This window comes from Sorghum bicolor, chromosome 8, assembly GCF_000003195.3.
Source record: "Sorghum bicolor cultivar BTx623 chromosome 8, Sorghum_bicolor_NCBIv3, whole genome shotgun sequence".
Taxonomy (NCBI): Eukaryota; Viridiplantae; Streptophyta; class Magnoliopsida; order Poales; family Poaceae; genus Sorghum; species Sorghum bicolor.
In genome coordinates, this window is record NC_012877.2 from 3,106,432 (window position 1) to 3,125,325 (window position 18,894).

The following is an 18,894-nucleotide window of genomic DNA, read 5'->3' on the forward strand; positions in this document are numbered from 1 at the left end:
GCCAACTCGGCGGCCGAACCTGGATAAAAAGCTTGTCCGTGTCTTGCGTCACCATCGAGTTCGTAGTTTGCGCACCGTCTACCGATAAACTACTACCGTGGGTATACCCCAAGGTAGACTGCCGACCAGCTTTCGTCGACAGTGGCGCGCCAGGTAGGGGGTGTGCGTACAGCTCTCCTAGACGAACAAGATGGCCATCATCCCAAACTTCGTGGCCATGGCGGGCGGCTTCACGTTCACCGTCAGCTTCAACAGCTTCACCACCACAACCGCGAAGGAGGCGTAGATCCAATCTGTGCCGATCACTTCTTCACCGACGTCGGCTGCAGCTCCAACCACGCTGGCTACGACTTCGACCACACCAGCAATGTTTCCGACCACGCCGACAACGCGTCGCTGCTTCTCTGCTACAAAGGGAGGCAGATCGACAACACCGACCTGCTCAGGCTATCAACCAAGTTGTTTGGCCTACTTGCTCTGACCACCAGTCGCAATAATAATCGCCGCGAAGAACGACGCTACGACAACAGCGACCACCGTCATGACAAGTCGAAAAGCTCGAGGGCCGGACAATTTTGTCGTCACCGACTAGACTTAAAGATAAGTACACTTCTAATATCTTATTTATTTTTGGCATAATATTTTTTATTATCATTCAAAAAAAACTTTTTATTTAGCCACACTAGTTTTTTCTCCTACACGAGCTTTCCAGAGCCGGTACTGTCTCCGACTCCTCCCTACACGTGCACGAGATCCGCCCTCTGCGTTCCGGGTGGTCGGCAGTAGCTCTCTGGCGAGGCTGACAATCCCACGCGTGTCTAGGTTCCGCACCTCATGCTGATTGTTGGCTAGACCAGAGCTGGTACAAGCTCTAGGATGAATTAACTACTTGAGCTAATTTTATAACAAAAAATCTAAAACTTATCTCAGTACTGATTTTTATCTAAAGTTTATTTATACATCATGTACTACCTATTCTTTATATTTATTTTTCAGGGGTTTGGCCCAGTCGACAAGCTATGCTCGGGGACTCGTCGACTATTCCCTACGCTGTGCCCGGGGACTGCTCCGACCACCGAGCACGTTTACGTTTCCAACGACGCTCGGGGACTTGTCGACTACTCTCTATGCTGTGCTCGAAGACTGTGCCGACCACCGAACACGTTTACGTTCCCAACCACGCTCGGGGACTTGTCCACCGGTCCCTACGCCGTGCTCGGGGACTGTGCCGACCACCGAGCACTATACGCTCGGGGACTGGTCGACCAGCTCACCAATTTAAGAACTTGGGGACTGCACCGACCACCGAGCACTATACGCTCAGGGACTGGTCGACCAGCCCACCAATTTGAGAATTTGGGGACTGCACCGACCACCGAGCACTTGATGCTCGGGGACGGGTCGCCCAGTCTATTAACTCGGATGTGAAGGACTGCACCGACCACCGAGCACTTGATGCTCGGGGACTGGTCGCCCAGTCTATCAGCCCGGAACTTCGAAAATTCCGGCGACCACTGAACGCTCGATGCCCGGGGACTGGTCGCCCAATATAGCAACTCAGAATTCTAAGGAGTGCGCTTGGTGCTTGGGGCCTGGTTGTCATACTTTTGTACACCCGGGGACTGGTCGATTAGTCTATTCAACTGCAGACGGATTGGTACTTTCAATTTTTTAGACCTTGCTACAAGGCTCATACTTCGCCTTACAGCAAGCTCGGGGACTACATCGGTACGATGCATCTGGCGATGCATCTCAGTTACAGAATTTCTTTAAGGACTTTTCTTTTAACCCTGGCACCACGTGCCTACATCACCTACTACCAGGCTCGGGGACTAAGTGGGCACACTTCACCTTGCGGTGAATATGCTTGCTTTTTTGAGAATAATACCTTACAAAAAAGTAAAGTGGGCACACTTCACCAGGAAAGAAATCTTTTTTAATTTAGAGCACCATGCATTCTTCGAACAACCTGCTTCTTCGATGTCAATGTTGATCAACTGTCTTTTGAGTTGGTCAAAATACCGTTGCAACTGTTCGGGCAACTTTCCTGAAGACGTCAAGCCTCACTGATCGAAGAAGCTCAAGACGGCGTGTTACATCACAATACATGGTGCTCGGGGACTAACTGTGGGGGTATAAACCCCTATACCCTTACGGCTAGACTTGGGCCAGGAGGCTTGGCCCATTACGAGACGAGTTCAAGGCTTGATTCGACAGCTTGGAGTTTTGCGCAAGGAAACAAGATGTGGAGATCAAGCAGGATTCTAGTCGGTTAGAATAGGAATTGATATCGAATTATCCATGGCAATTGTAACCGACTAGGATTAGTTTCTAGATCTGTAACCCTGCCCTCCAGACTATATAAGGAGGGGCAAGGGACCCCTAGGACAGATTATCTCTCAACACAATCCAATACAACCAGACGCAGGACGTAGGTATTACGCCAACTCGGCGGCCGAACCTGGATAAAAAGCTTGTCCGTGTCTTGCGTCACCATCGAGTTCGTAGTTTGCGCACCGTCTACCGATAAACTACTACCGTGGGTATACCCCAAGGTAGACTGCCGACCAGCTTTCGTCGACATTAGTTAAGGACGTTCGGCTGTTCAGATAAACCAATCTCCGTGTGCGTTACAACTAACTAAAAAAAATGCAATGCTTAACTAAAGACGTCCGGCCGTCCGGACAGACCAATCTCCCCACGCGTTACTGACTAATTAAAAAAAGGTGGCGTTTAGTTAAAGGTCTGTCCATTGGTTAGTGTACATGCGGCATGTGGAGTCTATACATGCGCGTGATCATATAGAGTGGACAGGCTGCCTTCTGGGTTTGCTGTTGACTTTGTATATTTTGCAATAGTTATACATAGGCCTAGTTCCCTGAATGATTTTTTCTAAAAATTGTAACATTTTCATTTGTATTTAGTAATTATTATTCAACTATAGATTAACTAAGCTTAAAAGTTTTGTCTCGTAAATTATAAACGAACTATGTAATTATTTTTTTATATATATTTAATGCTCTATACCATAATAATCGATATAATAGGGAATCTTAAAAACTTTGTAAAATTTTCAACTAAACAGCCCCTCGGAGTGTTGGAGCTCGAAACACAACTGCCCTGCGTGCAAATGGAATGTTGATGTACGGACCACGGGTGCAGACTGTGGACAGCTTACCAAATTCGCAGATTTTTTTTGTATTTTAGATTATTTTTGAAAATATTCACGTTTCGATCCCTAGGGGTTTTAATTTTGTTTTCTGATCCAGAGGGTACTTATTGTTCAACCATAAACAAACTAGGTTCATAAGATTTGTCTCGCAAATTAAAAGCAAACTATGTAATTAATTTTTTTTATCTATATTTAATATTTTATATATACGTCTAAATATTTGATGTGATAGGTAATCTTAGAAAAAAATTTAGGAACTAAATAAGGCCTCATAACGAAAAGGAAAAAGAGAGAGACCAAGAAAGAAGAGAAAAGAGAGAAAGGAGAAGGCCGTGTGGGCCTGTATGTCCATACCTTAGCATCAAGATCCATCGGCCTATTTATTTGAGTTTATTAGTCGAATCTGCCAACTATTTAAAAATATTTTTTTTTATAATAAATTAGCCAACAATACTTTCTGTCATGGACAACTCAACAATACTTTCTTCTATGTCATTGAGCCTCCCGTCGTGTCGACAACATGCAAGCAGCCATGCCTTAAGCGGGCTTTGGCGTCGTGGATCACGGTACCGACCCCTTGGATCTAAAAATAATTGAGGCACCCCGCCACCCAGGGATCTAAACGTGAATATTTTTGAAAGGAACTAAAATACAAAAAAAAAAACTGTAAATTCGGTAAGCTGTCTGCGGTCTGCACCCGTAGTCCGTACCGTACAGCAACATTCCATTCCAACAGCAACAGAATCCATACCTGCTCCTTTACAGCGATGCCACTGCCATGTACAGACAAAAAAGAGTCAACACATCCTGCAGCTGCAGGCGCGCATCTGTATTATACCCAAGTCAACATGCCGGCCCTGCCATTTTTGTATATATATAGGACAACAGCAAGTGCAGGACGTCGCAAGGAGTAGTAGGAAGAGCAGTGGGGGCGCGTGCGCAGCGCATTGTGATGGATCATCAAGCAGGCGGCGGCGATGGCGAGGAGCGCCAGCAGCAGCAGCAGCAGCAGCAGCTGGATGATCGTGATGATGAGCAAGACCATGAGCTTGTGGAGGCGCAGGGCAGCCGGAGGAGGTCGTCACTACCGTCGCTAGAGACCGACGACAAGGGATCAGTAGTGCAGCAGCAGCAGCTACTGTTACCACCGTCGTCGTCGTCGTCGTCGTGGCGGGCGGCAGCGGCCAGCTTCAGGGAGAGCCTGTCCCGCTCCCTCTCCTTCTCCGTCAACGAGCAGGAGAAGGACGACGAGGTGGAGCTGAGATGGGCGGCCGTCGAGAGGCTGCCCACCATGGACAGGCTCCACACCTCGCTGCAGCAGCTCCAAGTCCAAGTCCAACTCCATGCAGCGGCGGACAAGGACGAGGACCAGGACCAGGACGGCCAGCTGCAGGCTCCTAGTCCTGCGCCATGGCAGGCGGTGGACGTGCGCACGCTGGGTGCGGCGGAGCGGCGCGCGGTGGTGGACACCCTCGTCGCCAACATCCACCGGGACAACCTCCGGCTGCTCCGCAAGCAGCGCCAGAGGATGGACCGCGTCGGCGTCCGCGCGCCCACGGTGGAGGTGCGCTGGCGCGACGTCCAAGTCGAGGCCGAGTGCCAGGTGGTGCACGGCAAGCCGCTCCCCACCCTCTGGAACACCGTCGTCTCCAACCTCTCAGTACGTTTCCTTACGATCTAGAGCTCTCTTCATCTCTGTTGCATTGTCGACACCAACGGGCAACAGCGGCCCTCGCTGGAGATGGTGATGGTGACGATCACCCTAACTGCGCACCATGAACTCACAAACACGCACGAAGACAAGTGGATTTGGTGCCACGAACAACTTGCGACGTTTTCTGACTATTGAATTTATACAAAAGATTGGACGTGATTGACACCACGATCTGGTATAAAAAAAATTAATCCCCAGCGATAAATGCAAATTTTCAGAAATATGAGGTCAGATTTAAATAAATTTGAATTAATCCTAAAAAATTGGTATCACTATTAAGAGAATATAGAAGTTTTAGTACAATGGCCAACCCCAGCTAGAATCTTGCTAGCTAATTACTAGTTGAAAAAACAACTCAGATTCTTCGCACCGGCATGCACCCATAGATGGGCAACGGGCCGGCACGTGCCGGCCCGATGAGGGTCGGGCTAACAAGGCATGTCGTGCCCTGCAGGCCATGCCTCCCTGGGCTTCGTGTCTAGCCAACGGCCCAGGCATAATCTTATGGGTTGTTTTTCGTCTAGGGCCAGCCTGGAAAAGCCTAAACTTTTTAGCAGGTCGGGCTAGCTGTGGCCCACCAAGTGCCAGCAGAGAGTGAGAGAGAGGGGCGACAGGGGAAGGGGCGCCGATGCTTGGGGCTGCTCTGCTGAAAGGTGTCACGGTGAAGGGGGGAGCCCGAAGACGCTGCCGTCGCGCTCGCCCCAAGGCACTTGACGTTGGATCTAGCCATGGGAGATGACGACAGTGCCAATGAGCTCGCCCCTAGGAGGCGCTTGATGCTGCGGATCCAATCGATGAAGTAGCCGAAGGGCAGCGGAGGGGATGACACGATTCACGAGGGCGTGGAGGAGGGCGGCCATCGGCGCATTCGAGACCACTACAGCGTGGGGAGGGGCTGTTGGCTGAGCGACTGCGTGTACGTGAGGGTAGAGGAAGACAGCACGGCGCAGAGAAGCGAGTGTGGCCTACGTGGCGCTAATAGAGTTTGGGTTGGATCTCGGCATGGCGGCGTGGGGCATGGGGCCCTTTACTTTTAGCAGACCAGGCCACTAGCGGGCCATGTGCTATGCACCGAGCTGGGCCTTGCCACCCCACGTGCCTAGGTGTGGCCTAGGCATAGACTGCTCTCTCGGGCCGTGCTAGCCTGAGCCCACTGGCTACCGAGTTATGCCAAAAAAACAGGCCTCGTGCTAGGCTAACGATAACAGGCTCAGGTTGCATACCCATATATACATGCACCCATAGCTTGGCCTGATGTTTGATCGTTGGTAGCAATTCTGGCACATGGGTGACTACGCCGCGGAAGCACCTTGCATAGTTGTGTTCCTCTCTCTCCACAACTCTCATGCCACCAAGGCGAAGATAGAATTGGCCCTGTTTTGTATGAACTGGCCACTGTGATTGGAAAAGTTTTCAATCCATTGTGCGCCACAAATTTATATAACACCGACGAAATATAACATGATATATGACAAAGTAGATCAATGGTAATACCAAACTTATATAACACAAACGAAATATAACACGATATATCACAAAGTAGATCAACGGTAATATGGTGGGCTGATAGTAGACGAGCTGTATATGCTAGTGATTCTGAATATGTGAGTGAGGAAATTAAATTATTTTGAAAAAACCTAGGGCTTTAGTAAGGTTAGAGGATATAGAGGGTCATTTTCGAGTGGTTTGGTGTAGTTTTGCAACGGAAAGATGAATTTAAGAGAAAAAATGAACGCAGCATGCGTCTGGCTGTAACAAGACGCGTTCAAGCTGGCTAGGATTGAGCTCGCCTTATTCTAATTAAGCTAAGCCGATAACTATGAGCTGAGCCAAGCTAGGATATAAGTATCAACACTCTCTGCGAGTTGGTAGCTCGCTCTCCTGCACATCCGTTACAATGCATCCATTGTTCCATATATGGATCAGGTGGTGAGCACCATGCTGGGCCTCAACGACCGCCAGCAAGCGAGGGTGCGCATCCTCCACGGCGTCAGCGGCGTGGTCAAGCCTTCCAGGCTGACGCTTCTGCTTGGACCCCCTGGCTGCGGCAAGACCACCCTCCTCAAGGCGCTCGCAGGGAAGCTCAGCACCAGCGGCCTCAAGGTGACGGGAGAGGTAGAGTACAATGGCGTGGAGCTGAGTGGCTTCGTTCCGGAGAAGACGGCGGCTTACATCGATCAGTACGACCTTCATGTCCCTGAGATGACTGTCAGAGAAACCATCGACTTCTCTGCAAGATTCCAGGGCGTTGGCAACAGAGCAGGTAATTAATGTCTCTCTCCACATCAAATTAACTGGTGATCACCACTCACTCTCACTACGTACCATTGTATCTTATTTTCTCAGAGATCATGAAGGAGGTGATTAGAAGGGAGAAGGAGGCCGGGATTACCCCTGACCCTGATGTCGACACCTATATGAAGGTAATACACTAGTAGGTTATCATGCATCGCTTGGCTTATAAGAAATGGCTGAAAAACACTGCTGAATGACTGGCAGAATCGGCACATAGACTCAAGATGTTTTTACAAGTGTCCACATGCATCATTTTTTTATATAGTTTGTTTATTACTTATGAGTACAGTCCTCTCCTTTTTCATTGTCTAGCTCTAACAAGCAAATCATGCATGCATCTGCACAGATTCTACTTCAATCCTAACGGGCATTGTTACATCTTTTTTCATAGGCGATATCTGTGGAAGGTTTAGAAAGGAGCATGCAAACAGACTACATTATGAAGGTACTACTACAGACGTATAGTAACTGTCGCCTGAGGAAACATGCATGCATGCATGCTCTTGGCCCACCACCGTAGTATAACGGTATAAGAATAAGCTCTTCCTCAATTGACAGATTATGGGACTTGACGTATGTGCTGACATAATGGTGGGAGATGCAATGAGAAGGGGTATTTCAGGCGGTGAGAAGAGGAGACTTACCACAGGTGATTCAACATATTTGGGGAAGATGTCGTCATCCTAAGAATAATTTTTATTTTAGCAAAAAAAAACTAATATTTTAAAAAACATATCACAGACTAAATTCTGGGGAACTAGCCTCTTTAATCGTGCCAAATGTCATAGCACGACTTGATTGGGACTGCTCCACAAACTCCACCGTAGAGCAACTCCACAAAAAACTGAAGTTTGTGGAATACCTCTTCAGGTGCTCTCACAACTTACCCTTTTTCCTCGAACTGAGTGCGTGGAGCTGAAACCGTTTGGCTAAAAAATATGGAGCAGAACCTGAAAAACGTGGAGCAGAGCAGTTCCAAACACCCTCATAGTCACACCGTATGCATTGATGCGTGACTCTAACTAGCCACACGCTGGTGCATCTAGAGAACACTTTGCACATGAGCGACTAACGTGGAATGAAGGTCAGTCGCACCAAGGCATTTGGCATTAGTGAACAATTGAGTCATGCCAATGTGAATGACATGACACATATAGTTCAGTCAACCCAGCACTACTGGTGTGACTACAATACAGCCCTTACAATGATCTGATTTTTCGTCTGAGTCAGAGTCATGAGTCGAGTTGAGCCGAGCCAAGTTACGTCTGGGTGTTTAAATAGAAAGTGAAATCGTCGGACCCCACATGTATCAGTACAAGTCTATTTAGATTTATTTCAAATGCTTTTAAATTTTCTTTCAAATTAGAACTTAATTTTGAGCATGTACTTTGTTAATAAACTTTGGATATTTCATCTAAACACATATGCTGGTAAATTCCATTACAAAAAACTACTTTCCGAACCATAAATTTAGATGTTCTTTTGGATTTTTGGAGTCCATTTTGAGGCTAAATAACTTAACCTAAGACTCAAATATAACATTACTGGAAGATTTTGATTTCAAAACTAAAAGTAGTACGATGCAAGATACAAATAAAATAGGCCACGCTTATCTTGTAACACCTATTTAAACATTTGAAAACAAAACTTAATTCCATTAAAAAAACTACTTTCCGAACCATAAATTTAGATGTTCTTCTGGATTTTTGGAGTCCATTTTGAGGCTAAATAACTTAACCTAAGACTCAAATATAACATTACTGGAAGATTTTGATTTCAAAACTAAAAGTAGTGCGATGCAAGATACAAATAAAATAGGCCACGCTTATCTTGTAACACCTATTTAAACGTTTGAAAACAAAACTTAAAGATATATAAATACTTTGTTTTAGATTGACAAAAAAAAAAGAAATCAAAACGCGTACAAGAGCTACGAAAGCTAATGGATGGAAATGTACGGTCAAGCCAATGGTGCTGGGGTGGGGTGACTGAACTATGTCATGTCATCCACTTTGGCTAGACTCAGATCTTGTTAAGTTCTAATTTTTTTTTTGCAAAATGAATATTGTAGCAATTTTGTTTGTATTTGACACGCTCAAAAGATTTATCTCGGCAAACTGTATAATTAGTTATTTTTTATCTATATTTAATGTTTCATGCATATGCCGCAAGATTCGATATGACAGGGAATTAAAAAATTTTACAATTTTTTTTTGGAACTAAACAAGGCCTCAGTTGTTCAGTTGTCACGCCAAATGCCTAGGTGTCACTCACCTCTCATGTGTAAAGTATTCTCTGGACACATCAGCATGGCTAGTTAGTCATGCCAGTGCATATGGCGTGACTAAAATGGCTAGTTTCTAAAAATTCGGTTTGTGATGTGCTCTATTTAAAATATTAGTTTTTTGCTAAAATAAAAAAATTCATCCCAACTATAATTTTGTAGAGATTGAATTAAAATGCTACAAATCTATAATTCTGATGGAATGATATACTCCATGTCATTTCTTATTCTTTTTGAGTTCAATGGATCCAACCATATGCGTTGCAAACATGATATAACAATTTTTAAGGGCCCTCTTGATTCAATTTCAAAATTTCATAGGAAAAATGTAGGATCCAATGAAAAAAATCCCACGTCCTAAAGGGGGCCTAAGAAGGAAAGATGTATGTGTATCTGTTGTTGGACCTTAATATAGACATGTAATTGAACACAATCAGGATCTTAAACTTAGCCTAAGCATGATCACTAACTTATTAATCAATTGTTGTTTAAGATATTAAACATAGATACCATTGTGCCTTTGGAATCGGTGTAGGAGTTGACGTAGGTGTAGCATAACTGTTCTGTTCACTAGCTTAGGGATTTGATGCCCTTTGTTGGTAAAGAACATGCAATGTTGACTAGCCTTCTGGTTGTAGAGATTGTGCTTCTGAGAACCTCCCTCCAATGTCTAATCAGTTCTAGGTTTAATATTATTAGATTTGTGACAAGTTCCCTCTAATTTATAGCACTGTGCGACTAGGGCCGATCCTAAAAGGACTTAGGGTTGCCGCTAATCGTCGCACAAACTTAACTAATAATTAGACACCCTTTTGTGGACTAATTACTTGTGTACCAAGTTAACATGTTGGTTGTGTCGAGATCACATTCCAACAATATCTATTTTTATGTAATTCTAAGCTTAGTTGGTCAAGAGGTAGGTAAATTTAGTTGATTCAATTTTGGATGCATGTTCCCTTACTAAAGATTCTGCCTTACAGGAGAAATGATAGTAGGACCCTCAAAAGCCCTCTTCATGGATGAAATATCAACTGGGTTGGATAGCTCCACAACATTTCAAATTGTTTCTTGCCTCCAACAGTTGGCTCATATCTCAGAGTCTACCATACTAGTTGCACTTCTTCAACCAGCACCAGAGACATATGAGCTTTTTGATGATGTTATCTTGATGGCTGAAGGGAAAATTGTATACCATGGATCTAAGAGTCGCATTATGAGTTTCTTTGAATCATGTGGATTCAAGTGCCCTGATAGGAAAGGCGTTGCTGACTTTCTCCAAGAGGTAATACAAAATTGGTTATGTAAAACAAGCAAAAACAAAATTTGTAGTTTCTACTACATTTCTTATATCATTACTTGTTCGTAACACTTGTTGGGGCATGTCATAATGCATTAACAAAAATATGTCTCCCACTACTAGTTTAGTATGTATCAAGTACTCCCTTAGTTCCAAACTATGTCATTTTTTGACTTTTTTTGGTACATTCATTTTTCTATGCGACTTATAATTTTAGAATGAAGGGAGTACATACTAAACTATATATTAGGGTAATTTATTAACTTCATCAGAAGCTAAGAATTCTTATTTTCCCATACTTATATATAGGTCTTATCAAAAAAGGACCAACAACAATATTGGAGCCACAGTGGAGAAACATACAATTTTGTTACCGTTGACCAATTCTGTGACAAGTTTAGAGTGTCTCAAATTGGTCAGAACCTGGCCGGGGAGATTTCAAAGCCTTATAATAAATCAAATGGGCATAAAAATGCCTTGTCCTATAGTATCTACTCGCTATCCAAGTGGGAACTCCTCAAAGCATGTTTTTCAAGAGAGCTTCTCCTCATGAAACGGAATGCGTTCCTCTACACAACAAAAGTTGTGCAGGTAAGTCACATAGTAATGGTCTTTTCTAGAAAATATTATTGAAGTTTAGTATTATTGAACAATATAAAGACTAATCACCTAATTTTGTGGTTCCATATGAAAACATGTAGCTAAATATTAATGTTCATATGAAAATTACACATATTATTTGTAGTTTAATTTGGCTATAACCAAAAAAAGTATGGCATGTATCTAGAAAGGGGAATTTCTAGGCTTATCTCTCCCACACACTCTCTCTCTCTCACGCGCACGCGCATACACACGTGTGCACACCCAGACACGTAGACACACACGTGTTCACGCACATGCTCGTAGGGGTGGACAACGAGCCAATAACACTTTTTTTAGTTTTTTTCAAAATTTACATAATCTTATTTGTCGTAGTCTCCTAAATTGTTTGAGACTTAACTCCAAACCAAGCTTCATGAACTAAGCTAAAGTCGAAAGCAATTTAAAATCAAGACATTTTTAAAAGGAAAACGACTTTAATCTGAGCACTTTTGAAACGAGCCAGCTCAACGAGCTTTTTGTCCATGCACACGTGCACACATGCACGCGCACACACGCATGTGCACACTCTCACACACACACTCAATAAGTGCAAAAAGGTGATTCGAACATGATCCTCCATGCAGGTGGAGAGATTCTACCACTTAAGCAAGATAAACCCTCTATAGACAAAAAAAACCTTATAAGTAATATTGTGTAATATTTCTATGTATGAAGAAACAAATATATTTATAAACTTATTTTGCTATGTGGATGTTGAAATCAAACCTTTGCACAAGAACCAAAACATCAAGTTTTATAATTTTTAATCATGTTTTGCTTCAAAGCGAGTTACTCCTGTATATCATCAACCCTCCCAACAATCAAGGGATCTCTTTTCAAGGAACATGGATATTAAGCGAAGTAAAACTTCATTTAAAAAACATGATATGCGGTCACATATGCGCACACAAACTTAGTATATGGATTTAACCACATCTACAGTACCTAGCTTGTTCTGTGTACTAAGAATTAGATGTTGGAACATAGATAAATTTAAATTGAGCCCCCATTGCAAAAAAAAAAAAAGATAGCCCATTGAGAACCTGTACACAATCTTAATATCCTATGCACTTCCTACACAATTTTACATTTAAGAATTTACATTATCTTTTGCTTATATGAATGAACTTAACTACATTTACGTGAAAAGTATATCTTACAATTGACATGAACTAAAAAACAATTTTACATTTGTCTTAGTGTGACAACTAGCAATTAATAATGCACTATTACTGCAGCTTGGACTACTTGCTACTATTACTGGGACGATATTTTTGCGCACACATATGGGAATTGATAGAGTTCTTGCTAACCATTACATGGGTTCACTCTTCTATGCACTCCTCATGTTGATGGTGAATGGATTCCCTGAGATTTCCATGGCAGTTAACAGACTTTTAGTCTTCTACAAACAAAGAGACTACTACTTCTATCCTGCATGGGCTTATGCAGTACCAGCTTTTATCCTAAGGGTTCCTATCTCTTTAGTTGTGTCAATAGTTTGGACATCACTATCTTACTTCCTCATTGGCTATGCTCCTGAGGCATCTAGGTAGGAATTACGATTTTGTTATGACTAATTTAATCACATCACATTTTTGTTGTCAACTTTGGTAATAATGCTTTTGTGTGTCAGCATGTTTTATGTGCATAGGATTTTCTAATAAAGAGGTAAACCAGGCATCTCATGTATATGCGCACTTTCCTAGTAGTCTAGCCAAAAGATGTGTGGCTAGACTCTTTAACTAATTTTTTAGTGACCTCATCTCTTGAGGTCAGTTATATGTATAAGTTTGCCTTAGGCCTTATCTAGCTCTAGGTTTCTAAGGTTCAGTTACTGCTATTGCTAAAAAAGAATACATTCATATATAGCTTTATATGTTCTCACACACACCATTTGTATGTATAGGTTCTTACGTCACCTTCTTGTACTCTTCCTAATCCACACCGGAGCATTATCAATGTTTAGATGTGTCGCCTCTTACTACCAAACAATGGTAGCTAGTGTAGTGGGTGGTACAATGTTACTTCTACTCATCCTTCTGTTTGGGGGTTTCCTCATTCCTCATCGTAAGACATTCCCATGCTTTCATGAATTCATCATTCAAGCATGATATTCGATTACTAAACACAAATTGCTAACACATTTTTGTATTGAATTTTTACAGCATCCATGCCTAACTGGTTGAAATGGGGATTTTGGCTTTCTCCATTATCGTACGCTCAGATAGGGTTAACTGTAACTGAGTTCTTAGCACCAAGATGGCTAAAGGTAAACTTTGACATAAAGATATGTATTAATAATTGTGCACTCCATAATAAAATCATGCCCTTGATCTTTAGAAGCATGATGTATTTTCTTATGCAATATCTGTAGTTTTCAGTTTTACCTTGTTAGCAGAACTTGTAAGCAAGGTATACATGTGGAATTAGTAACTTGATTCCGGGAGTACATGGTACATGTTTATACAGGAAAGATATCCTAGGGTTGGCTTATATAATTATAAACAATCATAGAGATCCTTTATCTAAAATTAGTCTACACTTTCATAGTAGGGGAGTGCAAAGACACGGTGTTAGGTGGGTCAACAGCCATGGAGATGTTGGCAACAGCTAGGGTTCAGGCAAAGTTGTGTGATTGAGGATCAACTAGCTTGAAACCATGTGAGGTATACAAACAAAGATATCCTAGTATTAGCTTATAGAATTAGAAGCAGTTATAGAGATCATTGCCTATCTCAATTCAATATCAGATCTGCGCCAGACTCTAGCTCCATGCTAGCATGGACTGTGTACATTTGATAACCTAAGTCCCAATTTTTTAGGCCATATCTGTGAAGTTATAAATCGAACTTATTTCCCCTTTAAATTCATTATTGTGAACACAATGCAAAATGTATAACAAAAACTATGTAATTTGCAATTTTTCATCACTGAGATAGTACTAACTTTTTTCATTGTTGATAGTTCACAGGATCTGGTGTGACACTTGGAAGGAGGACATTAATGGACAGAGGGTTGAACTTCTCTAGCTATTTCTACTGGATTTCAGTTGGAGCATTGATTGGGTTTATTTTGTTATTTAATATAGGTTTTGCTATTGGGTTGACTATTAAAAAGCGTAAGTGCATTATTCTTGAAATTTTCTTTGAATTCTTTACCAACTTATAATTCTCAGATATGATTTGTAAAGTAAATTTCTCTAACATCTCATGTACCTCATTCTCAGCTCTAGGAACTTCTAAAGCTATTATTTCTCATGATAAGCTTACCAAAATTAATAGAAGAGACCAGAGTATGTCTATGGGCACCAAAGATGGGATAAATAAGCTGGAAGAAAATTCGTCTACACCTAGGACTGGTTAGTCTTAATTCTACAATGTGGAACCAAACATAGTTCAGATTGTTAGTGAAATGGAACTCACCTTCAATAATAAAATTTGCAGGAAGGGTGGTATTGCCTTTCATGCCCCTTGCGATATCATTTCAGGATGTGAACTACTATGTGGACACACCTGTGGTAATTACCATACTCTAAAATGTCAATATATAGTTACTCTATTCAAAGAAAGCCATGCTTGATAGACCATCATATGGGCATGGCAGACACTTGTGATTCTCAGTGAAGTAAACATAAAGAGAAAAAATGAAACTTACTAGCAAAAAAGGAATTATGAACATTTGTTGACCAATACAAAATGTCTATTATTGCAGGAAATGAAGCAGCAAGGTTACATGGAGAGAAAACTTCAACTACTCCACAACATCACAGGAGTCTTCCAACCAGGAGTCCTTTCAGCAATCATGGGAGTTACTGGGGCAGGGAAAACCACCTTGCTTGATGTTCTTGCTGGGAGGAAAACTGGTGGTGTCATTGAAGGAGATATAAGAGTAGGAGGTCATCCAAAAGTTCAACAAACTTTTGCTAGGATATCTGGTTATTGTGAACAAACTGATATTCACTCCCCACAAATCACAGTGGGAGAGTCAATTGCATATTCAGCCTGGTTGCGCCTTCCAACAGAAATTGACTCCAAAACACGAGACGTAAGTTATACTTGATGATATGTCATAGATAATTGTACTTCAATTATAAGAAATTACAAAGAACTACAAGGTAACTGGTATTATTTTCTCTTGCAGGAATTTGTTGATCAAGTTCTTGAAACAATTGAGTTGGATAAAATAAGAGATGCTTTGGTTGGAATACCTGGGATAAATGGATTATCTACAGAGCAGCGAAAGCGTCTCACAATTGCAGTTGAGCTTGTATCCAATCCTTCAATCATATTCATGGATGAGCCAACATCAGGCTTAGATGCAAGGGCGGCTGCTATTGTCATGCGTGCAGTGAAGAACGTGGCAGACACAGGTCGAACAGTTGTGTGCACTATTCACCAACCAAGTATCGAAATTTTTGAGGCATTTGATGAGGTAATACCATTTATGTACCCTTTGTCAAGAATTAGAAAAGAGCTAAATACAAAATAATTTAAAGAATACCTTCCAAAGTTTTGTCTTCCAAGAACAAATCCATGCAAGCTCAAATGGAATTCCCAATCCCTAGAAACTAAGGTTTATCCAAATATTAATTATCTACTAAAGAACCAAAAACTGCATTCAATACAAAACTTTCTTCAACCTTCTTATTGTCTAAGTGTTTGAGATGTTATTAAATTTAATCCTATTATTTGCAAATAAAAATAGTTATTTAATCTAATTTCTTGATATGGTTTCTTTTAAACCATGTCATATATTGCTAATTAGCCTATAAAATTCATATTTAGCTGATGCTGATGAAAAGGGGTGGACAGTTGATCTATGCTGGGCCACTTGGTCACCGTTCGTGTATGCTCCTCCAATATTTCCAGGTAATTAAAACAAAGCTCAATTTGTGTGTATACATGTATAGTTTATATTATGACTTAAATTAATGTAAGCCATCTTACATCGCATGCAAAATAGGCTTCAAAATGGTCTCCATTTATTTTGAATATTTCCAAATATATTGTGTTTTTTTACTTGTAGAGTCCTCATGATTTCCATTATACATAACACATGGAGTAGACTTTCTATATTCATGAAAGACGTAAAGAGTAAAGTGAACAAACTAGCTACATCCCTAAACTTTGAATTGTGGTTTCAAATCCCCTAAGCTTTGAGTGGTTCGCCTATAGGGTCCAAAACTATCCGGTCAATAGCTACTCTCTCTCTCACTTGTCCTAATTGATCTGTGGCATTGTGAAAAGTAAAAGAATCACTATTATAATCTACTCGTTGTAAACTACATTCAGTTTTAGTTAAAAATGACAATGATCTATATTTATCGTTGAGTGGAATGTGTTCCATAGGCTAATACTTGTGGAAGTATTCCCTCTATTTCTTTCTAGGCAATACCTGGGGTACCCAAGATCAAGGACAACTACAACCCATCAACATGGATGTTGGAAGTAACATCAACATCTTTGGAAGCTCAACTAGGAGTTGATTTTGCACAAGTTTACAAGGACTCATCAATGCACAAGTAAGCTTTGAAAAATCATCACAATTAGTTAAAAACCATGTTGTGTCACTAACAAACATTTTAGTATCATCATTACAAAATACAATATGAAAAGCATGTTTAGAGGCATTCTGCATCCACAATACTTAACAAAATAAAACTCATGGATCACAAAAGCAATTTTATTAGGAAGGAACTATTTTGCATGGGTCCTCTCTTATTTCTTAGGAACTAAATTTTGCAAAGGATTTGTACTAATAATAAGCTATTGGGGATTGAAGGGATAAAGATGAACTCGTAAGACACTTGAGCATACCACCTTCGGGTACAAGCAACCTCCATTTCCCAACACGGTATCCACAAAAGTTTTGGGAGCAGTTCAAAGCTTGCATTTGGAAGCAATGTTTATCATATTGGAGAACCCCTTCCTACAACTTGGTGAGGATTGTGTTCATAACAGTCACTAGCATTACCTTCGGGGCATTATACTGGCAGCAAGGAAACATAAACCGCATGTATGTAAATCATCACTTGAGCAATATGACATCCCATATCTCTTAATTATATTTTCTTAATTTATGATGTTAATACTTTTGTGTGTGTAGAAATGACCAACAAGATTTATTCAATATATTGGGATGCATGTTTGGCACCACTATATTTGTTGGCATCAGCAGCTGCCAATCGGTGATGCCATTCATCTCCATTGAGCGATCTGTCATGTACAGAGAAAGGTTTGCAGGAATGTACTCTCCTTGGGCTTACTCCTTTGCACAGGTAAATAGACTTGATACAAACCACTTACATAAGGAAGCTTATAAATTGTCTAGTTTTGGAGCTCATGGCAATAATGCATGTTTAGATATGAAGTTAGTATTTATTAGTATTTGAAGACTTTAACTTTATATTTCCACAATTAGGTCGCTATGGAGATTCCTTATGTCCTTGTGCAAACAGTGTTGTTCGTGTTAATATCTTACCCAATGATAGGCTATGCATGGGAAGCAACAAAGTTCTTCTGGTTATTGTATACCATGTTTTGTACATTGTTGTACTACGTCTATCTTGGAATGATGATGGTGTCACTCACCCCAAACATCCAGGTGGCGTCCATATTAACATCTCTGTTCTACAATATGCAAGACCTCATGTCTGGCTACATTCTGCCTGCTCCAGTAAGTCCTTCCACACACTTACTATCATAGTTTGCTCTATCCCATTTTGTTGATGTTTGCAAATTTGCCATCCATTGTATCATTGGGTTTGCCTCCGATGGCAATAGTGGCAAATTTTCCACTTACTATTGCACATAATTTATTGGCTTCATGTCACCTTTGGTCAAGGATTTAGTAAAGCTGCATATATGCACTAGCTCAGAAAGAAAACTAATGTTAGATTAAGAATAGACTGAAGGAAAGTATTTTATTGTGTACATATACTACAAAGTTTGTATTGATTTGAATAATTTATACTAGCTTGCTGGTGCATTTATTGCAGCAAATACCAAAATGGTGGCTATGGTTGTACTACATGTCCCCCATGTCATGGACACTCAATTTATTCTTCACCACCCAGTTTGGGTATGAGGACCACAAGAAGATTGAAGTATTCGGGGAGACCAAATCTATCGCAACATTTCTTAGAGACTACTTTGGTTTCCGACGTGAATTGCTACCCCTAGCAGCTGTACTTCTGGCGGCCTTTCCCATCTTGTTTGCCACTTTATTCGGTTACAGCATTTCAAAGCTAAACTTCCAAAGAAGATAAATCAGTAAATAATCAAAAACAAAATATTGATTGTATAGTGTACCATAAATTTTGGCATATAGGATGTTGATCCAAGGGGGCGCATGAGAGAGGTGGAAGGAGGGATTTGTAAAAGTGTGATTAAGAGCGGACGGTTAAGTGTAAAATTACCCAATCTCTCCGCGTCCCTTGGATCAACATCCTGTAGTCTAGATTAGAGTTTACACACGGGAGATGAGTT

At 41.4% G+C, this 18,894-nt stretch overlaps 1 protein-coding gene across 1 annotated transcript; it reads left to right on the forward strand.

Annotated features, from left to right (window-relative positions):
* LOC8074875 (ABC transporter G family member 41) lies at positions 4,599-18,674 on the forward strand. Its single transcript, XM_021446581.1, has 22 exons — positions 4,599-4,817; positions 5,839-5,844; positions 6,813-7,149; positions 7,233-7,309; positions 7,573-7,626; positions 7,740-7,830; positions 10,446-10,747; positions 11,072-11,353; positions 12,643-12,956; positions 13,314-13,474; positions 13,573-13,676; positions 14,372-14,525; positions 14,634-14,765; positions 14,851-14,924; positions 15,119-15,451; positions 15,548-15,838; positions 16,192-16,275; positions 16,795-16,928; positions 17,189-17,422; positions 17,513-17,684; positions 17,828-18,082; positions 18,405-18,674. Exons 1-22 carry the CDS (start codon positions 4,701-4,703, stop codon positions 18,672-18,674), a joined length of 3,978 nt encoding a protein of 1,325 aa, XP_021302256.1. The 5' UTR covers positions 4,599-4,700.

What these genes read in the sequence shown, in the direction of transcription:
- LOC8074875 (XM_021446581.1), top strand. Translation starts at nt 4,701, where the DNA reads ATGGACCGCGTCGGCGTCCGCGCGCCCACGGTGGAGGTGCGCTGGCGC. An exon ending in ATGTCGACACCTATATGAAG is followed by an intron (nt 7,310 to 7,572) that starts GTAATACACTAG and finishes CTTTTTTCATAG; the next exon opens with GCGATATCTGTGGAAGGTTT. An exon ending in GCTACATTCTGCCTGCTCCA is followed by an intron (nt 18,083 to 18,404) that starts GTAAGTCCTTCC and finishes CATTTATTGCAG; the next exon opens with CAAATACCAAAATGGTGGCT.